Source organism: Gigantopelta aegis, chromosome 3 (genome assembly GCF_016097555.1).
Source record: "Gigantopelta aegis isolate Gae_Host chromosome 3, Gae_host_genome, whole genome shotgun sequence".
NCBI classification, from domain to species: domain Eukaryota; kingdom Metazoa; phylum Mollusca; class Gastropoda; order Neomphalida; family Peltospiridae; genus Gigantopelta; species Gigantopelta aegis.
Window position 1 is genome coordinate 75033450 of NC_054701.1, and position 10500 is coordinate 75043949.

The window sequence follows — 10500 nt, forward strand, 5'->3', positions numbered from 1 at the left end:
AACGTGTCCGTCAGCATCAGCGGGGTGGAGGGCGAGGAGATTATGAGCACCCAAGACTCCACCGGCACGCACGTGCACGTGCATCTGCACATGGACGCGATACCGTACAGTAAGGAAGGCGGAATGCATGGGATGCATGGGATGAACGCAATGCATGGGATGCACGCAATGCATGGACATCAAGGAATGCATTGCAAAAAATGCATGAAGGGAATGGAAATGATGAATGGGAAACAAGGCATGAAGGGAATGAAAATGATGAATGGGAAACAAGGCATGCAGGGAATGCAAATGATGAATGGGAAACAAAGCATGAAAGACATGAACATGAGTGGGGGAAAAGGCATGAAGGGAATGCACATGATGCATGGGAAACAAGGCATGAAGGGAATGCACATGATGCACGGGCAAAACGGACCGTGGCAGGGATCTGGAATGAATAGTAAGTACAAGACAAATAATAAGGTTAAACCGACCACCTGTTATTAACCGGCGGCATCTCTGTCTAGAGCCCTCGGACTGTACCTAAACCAGGTGTTTGCAAGTACCACAATATTATAATAATTATGTTACCCACCAAGTAGCTATATTTGACAATATGTGCTGAGCTATTCAGCCCGTAGGAACAATTATTTTGTTTTACCTACTAGATATGTTTAAACCTCTATCAACTAGCTGTTAGCTCTGTTTAGAGTGATCGGACTCTACTCAATCCAGGTTTTACAAGTACCTAACAGTATGTTAAGACACCAAGTAGCTATATTTCACATTGAGTCTCCGGTATTCAGACGTAGGAACAGGGGAAGCAAGAAGCCACAAAATTTACTTTTTTGACCTACTAGATATGTTTAAACCTTTATTAACTAGAGACATCTCTGTTTAGAGTCTTTGGACTCTTAGACTAGATTTTACAATTACCATAATAGTATGTTAAGACACCAAGTATCTATATTTCACAGTGATCCTGGGGTATTCAGTGCGTAGGAATAGGGGAAGCAAGATGATAGAAAATTAACTTTTTTGTCCAACTAGATATATTTAAACTTCTATTAAGTAGCGAAATCTCTCTTTAGATTCCATCTTAAATTTATCCAACATTAATAAATAAACACACATAGATTTGCATTAAACAGTCATCTGTCAGGTCTCGTGCTTATAAGACTTTCAGTCTTGGCTTAACACTCTATAATAGAGTCTGAGACTTTATCGTCATGGCAACGCCATACAAATCGCATGCATTAATGTGAGGTCCTTAAAGATTTAAGTCCAGACTCTAATGCTTTATAAGTACGGGCCTTGGTGCCAACTTTCTTTTCGTCTAAATTATTTGTAATAATTTTTTGTTTATGCATATATCTGAATTCGTGTCCATTGTGAACGTGCCTGAACCAAACGTAGATAGTTGCATGCAGTTAGTGTATCACACCACTGCCTACCTTAAAATAGCTAAATTGTTTTAAATATTTACGTTCGAATGTGCTTTGATGACCCAACCCCCACCCCCATTTTCTACCCTCTAATTATGTCTAGAACACAATCAGTGAATATTATAGATGGAAAGAGATTATACTAATATATCTGAGTAGAACTAACCTGGGCCGGTATTTATACAGATTTGTAAGTGTCTAAGAATTCTTAAATATACGAAAATTGTCAAAATGCTTGAAAGTTACTCCTTAATAAAAGAATTTTAAAAATAATTCTTAGAATTCATAAGAGTTTTTCTTAAATGTCTGACGTGCTCTCAAATTAACATAAATGTTTTAGAAAACATTAGGAGTCATACAGAGGACGCCTAACGTATGTTAAAAATTCTTATCTCAAACAAAATGGTTGCCATAGTAGCACTTGTAGGAAGGAAGGAAGGAAGGAAGGAAGGAAGGAAGGAAGGAAATGTTTTGTTTAACGACGCACTCAAAACATGTTTTATTTTACGGTTATATGGCGTAGTACATATGGTTACGGACCATACAGAATTTGAGAGAGGAAACCCGCTGTCGCAACTTCATGGGCTACTCTTTTCGATTAGCAGCAAGGGACCCACCCACAGAGATCGATCCTAGACCGACCGCGCATCAAGCGAGCGCTTTACCACTGGGCTACATTCCGCCCCCGCACTTGTAGAATACCGCCCACGAATGTTCAAGAAGAGAAAAGACTTGGTAGCTGCTACATTACAGCTCAGTGACACTGATAGATCGTCTGTTTGTTTTGCCACGTGATATTAAATACAGAAGGGAACTCCATGTGAGAATTTTCTTAAAATACTATTTATGACTTAACTAAAAGTTTGTCTCAGAACTTTAGAAGTAATTTTAGGAATATTTCTCCACCCAGGGTACTTTTACAATATACTCTTTGTAAATACCGGCCCTGGTTAAATGTTACGGTCAAAGTCATAAGACTTGCACAGTGGCGTAGCCAGGGGAGCTTGCGTTCCCCCAGTCACACCCCTTTTTACCACCACCTTTTATTTTGCTTGTTACCCCATAACACGTGTAAAAGCGGGAATTAACCATTAATAGATGTTGGTGCCCCCCCCCCCCACCCCGCCCCCGCTAATGGACTTGTACATGTGTTCTAAAATGTAACTAGTCTTGTCTTGGTAGTTTCTCAAATATTGCACAAATAATATTTGTCTATCGACGAAATAATTGTCTTACAAATGCAAATTTCTTTGAACATTTTGAGCATACGTTTCAAAAGTAAAGTATTCATATCATATTAACAAAATTGTTAATTATTAGTTATTTTTAATAAGACATTACACATGGATTAAAACGTACATCTATGCTGAATCGTGCTTCGTAATTAGAAATTTGCATATATCTTGTGATATATACTATTCATATATCTGAAAGATCACGTCTATTACTATTCCGAAAAGCAGATGTTTTAATTGTGTGTTAACAGTGCTAATCCAGAGGAGGTTTCTCCAGTTTCGAAGTACCCCGAAGAATCTAGTGGGTAGCAAATGAATACAATGAATTTATCTATTTTAATGGTAATATTATAGATTGTTATTATAATTGTTAATGTCCTTCATGTCTGTACCTTGGCGGAAATTGTTATTATTGGTACGGGTTGGATGAAACCCTTTGGGGAAAATGTTACTCTCTAACACTTTTAATCTTTTTAAGAAACTCAAGGTCTGAATTAGTGATTGTCACCATCCACATACCAAACATTTCTGCATTAAACGAGCCTTCTTTGTAACATCTGTTATAAACATAAGCCTAACCTAGCCTAAACAACCGCCTTCTATCATATATCGTAAGAATGGCCACGCCATTTCACATAATGTTGCTGTTGAATACATTTTCTGTTTTCTCTATTGGAATGAGGCCATAAATGTTTATACCCGAGAATGGGGTCGTCCTAATAGCTTATCCATTTTCCACATATTAAATTAAGTGAACATTTTAATAAACAAAACATTCAAACACTGAAGAAAAAAGAACAGACTAGGTTTTTTCTCCTTTTAATGTTTTTTTTTTTTTTTTTTTTTTTTTTTTTTTTTTTTTTTTTGTAGCGCTCGTAAATCATGCATCAGTAAGAATTGAGTTGGCAAGAAACTAAAGATAAAATTAATCAATAATACGTAGAGACCGAAATTGTTCTTATTCTTTCTTTTTCTTCTTCCGCTTCTTCTTTCTTTTTAGTGGCAAGCAAAGAATTTAAGAAGAAACATCACTGGCATTACCCAGAACCTGACCGTGAGTTCGATTAGTATTGATATAGTAAAATAGTTAAATAAAAAATAGTGCAACAATAATCATAGTATTTATCTAAAAGGTCTCACACCACCATTCACTTTCTTGATCATATATTATATAAATGTGTAAATAAAAATATACCAAACACTGCAAGACGTTCTTGACAGCAAACGTGGAGCACGGCCTTGCCATGTAGTCTTAATACCAAGAAGGAAATACCGTGACTTCACCATTCATCTCATGATCATCATCTATATTATATGTTTGTGGTGTCCTGACCAAAACACAAAAATGTCTTTGTCTATGTTTTATATGTTTGGGGCGTTTAAAAAACTAAATCAATAAATTGCTAGATATTTATGCACACGCTTTGTTATGGGCACCAACGATGCTCCACTACTCGCCTCGTTGTTTCTCTGTGCATATGAATAAGACTTTCTGACTAATCTGTTTAAATCAAGCATAAGGAATCTAGCTTTTAACTTTCCGTTATATTGATGATCTTATATAACTCAGTAATAATAGGATTACAGATGACCTTCCAATGATTTACTCGCAGGAGTCAGAAATAAAAGAAACATCTGAAGCTATTATATCAGTTTCCCATCTCGATCTATGCATAGAGATCCAACGCAGCACTGGTCTCCAAACTAAGCTGTATGACAAAAGGGATGATTTCAACTTTTAACTATCCAATTTTCCTTCCATGTGGAGCAATATACCTTCTGCTTCAGCTTTTGATGTCTACATATCACAGCGTCTAAGATACCTTAGTGCATGCTCATTGTATGTATGCAGATTTCAAACAACGCCATATCATTCTGGCACAGAAGTTGTTCCTTCAGAGTTATGATGTCATGAGGGCATTATGGTAGACATTTGGAGGCTATATCTACTAATTACGATGCATCATTGACCAAACTTATGGCTGATGCTATTCCATATTTTGAACTTGTGCATACTTTTCTTTGGTGAAACTCTTGCACATTTATTATTTGTTCATCGTTTTAGATGAAGTGACAAACGACAGCTGTGTTAGCAGTACTCATGACTGGTGTCACCGGTCGGGCAGGATATGCTTAACTTTCACGAACACCTGATATCATCACTGTAATGACAGTGATTCGTGAGTGCATGCCATATCACAGCTGTACTTATTCTAACGAGCTCTTTCCGGTGCTAATTTTGATTTAGTAAACTAGTCTGCGAGTGGCAGTCCTCGTTTTGACGGTGCGGATGGATGAAATCTCCATTAAAAGATCTCAGAGAGAGAGAGAGAGAGAGAGAGAGAGAGAGAGAGAGAGAGAGAGAGAGAGAGAGAGAGAGAGAGAGAGAGAGAGAGAGAGGCAGTATTCCTATAGACGAGGCACTAGAGAGAGAGATTCGTGGAATCAACCACAATTTTGCCAAATGTTGTTCAGATTCTATTATCAATGTTTTTTGGGGTTTTTTATTACTACTGCCAAATACCTACTCGACGTTTTCGGTGTTGTCGTTCAGATTCTATTATCAATGTTTTGTTTTTATTACTATAGAGTACCTGTATGCCCGATGTAATGTAAACCCCGATAAAAACCTGGCCGACACCGAGAAAAACCGAATCACGGGTGTAATCCAACTGAGGCAAAAGGTAATATAAGTAGACATTTAAAAGTAGCACTGGCCTTTTTTATTTTGTTCTTCTTGTTGTTGTTGTTGTTGGTAGTATTGTTATTATTGTTGGGCTATATTTCTTTTTGCTATTTTTTGTTGTTGTTTCATTTTTGTATAATATTATTGTTAGCTTGTGTCAATAAACATTAACAAAGTTGAGTGTTTCATTTTCTTGTTTTTCTTTGCGTTTTCTATCCATTTTTGCATGCAATAAAAAAAAACCCCATTAATTTGCATTCTATAAAAATATAAAACTCATTCTCATTATGTTGATATTTCTTTATTTAATCAAATTTATCAGTAAAGAAAATATTTTATTTGTACTTTGACAGATGCACCATGATATAGAAATCCGAGTGCACTTGCAAGGGTTTGACCTCGAAACCACAATACATCACCATGGATTCCATGTCCATCAGTTTGGTGACGACTCGGAAGGGTGTAAATCGTTTGGAGGTCACTTCAATCCAGACGAAACAGTACACGGTGGACCTCATGATGACGTCAGGTAACATCAACTACTTTTTATTTTAAAAATAGAATTTTCTAAAACAGTTCATGTTTTTGTATGTAATACACACATTTTTGTCATTTTGGAGGACAGAGAGCTTCTGGTTAGTGATAGAAAGGTCGGTGTACTGGACCTAAATCTACCCATTGAGTTGTTCAAATCGCTCTGGGTGTGAGCCGGTACCGGGCTGCGAACCCAGGCGATCCCATATCAATGCTGAGTGGGATGTAGCTCATTAGTAACGCTCGTCTAAGGTACATTTCATTTCATTTCAACTTACTTTCGTGCTTATATCCAATTAAGGTTCAAGCACGTTGTCCTGGGCATACACCTCAGCTATCTGGGCTGTCTGTCCAGGACAGTGGGTTAGTTGTTAGCTGGTTAATGGTTAGTAAGAGAGAGAGAGAGCGCCCTTATGAACTCGCTCTAGGTTGGAGCCGGTACCGGACTGCGAACCCTGTACCTACCAGCTTGTAGTTCGATGGCTTAACCACTGCGCCACCGAGGCCGGTTCTAAGGTACAGTGAGTCACTGTGCTGTTTATGGTAAAGTGAATAACCGTTGCTGCTTTTTCTATAGTAGTAGCTAAGCCTATTTGAAGGCAACGGGAATCCCCACCTTCGACCAAGTGTTAAAATAACCGTATATTATTCGCTGAATAGAGAGAGGTACTTTAAAATGTGCTGAGGTGTCGCTAAACATATATTCCGTTTCCTTTCATTTCAACTATTTTCGTGCTTATATCCAATTAAGGTTCAAGCACGCTGTCTTGGGCACACATCTCAGTTATCTGGGCTGTCTGTCCAGGATAGTGGGTTTAGTTGTTAGTTGTTAGTGATAGAGAAGAGGGTGTAATGCTCTTGGTAGAAACCCATTGAGCCCTTAAGAACTCGCTCTGGGTTAGAGCCGGTGCCGGGCTGCGAACCCTGTACCTACCAGCCTTAACCACTGCGCCACCGAGACCGGTATTTCGTTTCCAATGTCAAGACGGAAATGGGGTAGAAATAATAACCTTGTCATGCTAGACTTGGAAGTGGGTGAAACCACACCTTTCAAAGATGAATTATTTCGGATGTTCAATCATATACATGCATTATTAATTATTTTGTTTATTAAATTGTTTATTAATTTCTGTTAACCTTAAGTAAACGTGATGTTTATATAAATAAGGGTTGCATTATAATAAATTAAGTTTCATATTTAATTTTCGGTAGCAATATCGTCAGATGTCTTGAACTCTTTATTCGTCATGAAGATTTCATCCCCACGAATTGTTTTACACTATACCTCTCTAGTTATTTCATAATAGTTAACACGACGAATGATGCATCTGGTGGAAAGAACTTGACGATATATTAATAAACACACTTGTATTTAAATAATAAAAAACAATATACAAAAAAAGAGCTACTTTAATAGTCATTATTTATATACTGAAGAACAAAACAAACGCGAACATTTTAACAAATATATTTCTTCATGATACAGTTCTGTAAATAGACTGTCAAAAAGGGACTAAAATGTTCACAAGACATTAGTAATTTTAATAAACAAACAAAATATTGGCATTCAAACCGAATAATTTTGTAAAATAATAATAATAATAAATAAAGACAAATTAATTAATATGTGCGTTTCTTTTGTTGTATAGTATATTTGTGGCGCCATCCTATCCACCATAATTCAGAATCACACCTCCCATGGATTGTTCCATGACACCAATCTTGAATCATTGATGAATATGATTAGAAAGGTTGTTATACCATACAGGGAGTGGGGCGTAGCCCAGTGGTAAAGCGTACGCTTGTCTCGCTCTATCTGGGATCGATACTCGTCGGTGGGCCCATTGGGCTATTTCTCGTTCCAGATAGTGCACCACGACTGGTATATCAAAGACCGTGGTATGTGCAATCCTGTCTGTGGGATGGTGCATATAAAAGATCCCTTGCTACTAATGGAATAATGTAGCAGGTTTCCTCTCTACGGCCATATGCCTGAAATATCAAATGTTTGACATCCAACAGCCATTGATTAATAAATGAATGTGCTGTAGTTGTGTCGTTAAACAAAACAAACTCATACTTACACAATACAGCACTTACTTTATATTGTTTTTATTTTCAGACACGTGGGAGACTGGGGTAACATCCATTGTAATTCGAAAGGAGAGGCTCACAAAAACTTCACCGACACTCATGCCCAGCTACTTGGACCGCATTCCATTATGGGGCGTGGTATTGTGGTGAGCATGCGTAGGCCTACTGTGACACATCTGCACGTTTCTTCTTTTAAAGTTATATAACTCCTAATATTTGTTTTTTAAGTTGACTTTATACAGATATGTTACAGGTTTGTAAATTAACCTAACGTATTGTCCATTTTCACAGACTAAAACTAGCGTCTGCGAATTTAACCCCATATAACTACAACACACACACACACACAGACACACACACACACACACACATATATATATATATATATATATATATATATATATATATATATATATATATATATATATATATATATATATATAATGTATATGTATATGTATGTGTATGTGTATGTGTATGTGTATATGTATATATAATATAGATGGTAGCGGAGTTGTTCAACATTAGAGCGCTCCTGATGAACAAATATTGTAGCGTTAATATAATGAGAATCGGGGAAACTGAGCAGAAAAATTTGGTCCATAAAATAACTCTGTACGTCCATGGGCACAGAAGCATAATACAGCTCATAGAACTGGGATGCTTTCAGGAACGCCTTTGCTAGACTAATTTACGCTCTTCGCGTTAAACCAAATGACCACATGGGAAACCAGTCAAATAGTTCTCTCGCTTTCTCTGTACGCAGACTGATGTGGAGCCAAAAGGTATCAAACATCAATATGTTAAAATGTATGTTAAAATGTATCTATATATTGAACTTTCGGATTCATGGGGCGGGACGTAGCTCCGCGGTAAAACGCTCGGCAGATGCGCGTCGGGCAGATGCGCGTCGGCCTAAGATTGATCCACGTCAGTGGGACCTTTGGGCTATTTCTCGTTCCAGGCTGTGCACCATGACTGGTATATCAAAAGCCGTGGTATGTGCTGTCCTGTGTGAAATTGTGCATGTGAAAGATCTATTGCTACTAATTGAAAAATATAGCTGATCCAATAGCTGATGTTTAATAAATCAATTGTTCTAGTCATGTCGTTAAACAAAGATTCAACTATTTTCAGATACCACCATTGAAAAATATAGCTGGTCCTAGCTGACTGATGTCAGAATTAAATCGTTTGATATCCAATAGCTGATGAGTAATAAATAAATGTGTTCTAGTCCTGTCGTTAAACAAAACAAACTTTAACTTCAACTTTTTTTCAGATTCACCACCATAAAGATGACCATGGGAAAGGTGACAGCCCCGCGAGTAAGTTGAGCGGAGACGCCGGGCCGCGTCTGGCGTGCTGTGTTATCGTCTGGACCGCCGACCAGGACTGGAGCAAACCCTTCCACCCAAACCACAACGCTCCGCACTAAATAGTGACGTCAGCGTCAGACTCGGACAGAATACAAACTGATATTTTGATTGGATTATACAATCAGCTCAGAATTAACAATCATAAACTATAAGTTGTGTTTATGTAATTGGAAACATAAAAAAGATCAGTTTCTGAATTCATTAACGAAAGACAAGTAACATAATTCGTCCACTAATAAAAAAAAAATCGGATCGGTTACAGATTTCATTAACCAAAGATTTTTTTACTTGGCAATACAATCAACTCAAAATTAATTATCAACTATAAGCTTATTTTAATTAGAAGCATGAAAATATCAGTTACTGAATTCATTAACCAATTAGAATCGAGTTAGGTAGCTAGTCAACCAATAAAAAAAACCTATTAGTCACTTAAGACCATACTAAATGAAGACGAACGAAGCTTCTGGCCACATAATGATAACAATAATAGTTATATTTTGTTTTAATGGTCATGTCCCAACTTAGGATTACGTATGTATTATTGAATAACACTAATTATTACAAACGTTTAACCAAAAACATGAACGATTCGAAGGGACCATTTATTGTGTTTTGCAAACAATAATTACAAATGTGATATTGTAAATATGTAAGCAACTTCAAACATTCACTTCCTTTTATCTAGTTAAATGTGTTAAATGTTATAAAACGTTTTTCGTTTAGTCAAAACTTTGTGAACTTATTTTTATTCAAATGTGCAATAAAATTTTCTTGATAAAGAACGTGCTTTGTTTCTTTTGATATAACATACTGGTTTTAATGAATAAAATGCGCAATAGATCATAGGTATATGGGATGACACATTAATGTGGGTACAGAAAGTAGCGGGCGTTCAACAATTACGTAACCTCTATGGTGGAAGGGTGGAACATTATGGGTGAGGAAGAGGGTGTTTGTCAAAGAGTTACATAACGTTTTCTAAAAGATCTGTCTCATTTAAAATCATTTTAAAAACGAACAAAAAGCAGTCAGTTATTGTTATTTTGTTCTGTAACCGAGTATTTTCTATCTAGTATTTATTACCAAACCAAACCAAACGAACAGATATATAAACTGAGAATCTAATAATACTGGTCATATTA

The 10500-nt window shown here is 36.8% G+C and overlaps 1 protein-coding gene across 3 annotated transcripts in view; it reads left to right on the forward strand.

Moving 5' to 3' along the window:
- Window positions 1-10140, forward strand: part of LOC121369074 (superoxide dismutase [Cu-Zn], chloroplastic-like) — an 18824-nt gene extending 8684 nt beyond the window's left edge. For 2 of the 3 annotated variants that reach the window (XM_041493912.1, XM_041493911.1), the window contains exons 2-7: window positions 1-442; window positions 3663-3716; window positions 5252-5346; window positions 5702-5877; window positions 8005-8122; window positions 9259-10140. The exon at window positions 1-442 is cut by the window's left edge and continues 95 nt beyond it. In XM_041493912.1, the coding sequence (XP_041349846.1) occupies window positions 1-442; window positions 3663-3716; window positions 5252-5346; window positions 5702-5877; window positions 8005-8122; window positions 9259-9414 (1041 nt within the window). In that variant the 3' untranslated portion in view covers window positions 9415-10140. The remainder of the gene's footprint in view (window positions 443-3662; window positions 3717-5251; window positions 5347-5701; window positions 5878-8004; window positions 8123-9258) is intronic. The other variant, XM_041493913.1, reaches the window with a different exon arrangement.
- The last annotated feature ends 360 nt before the right edge of the window (window positions 10141-10500 follow it).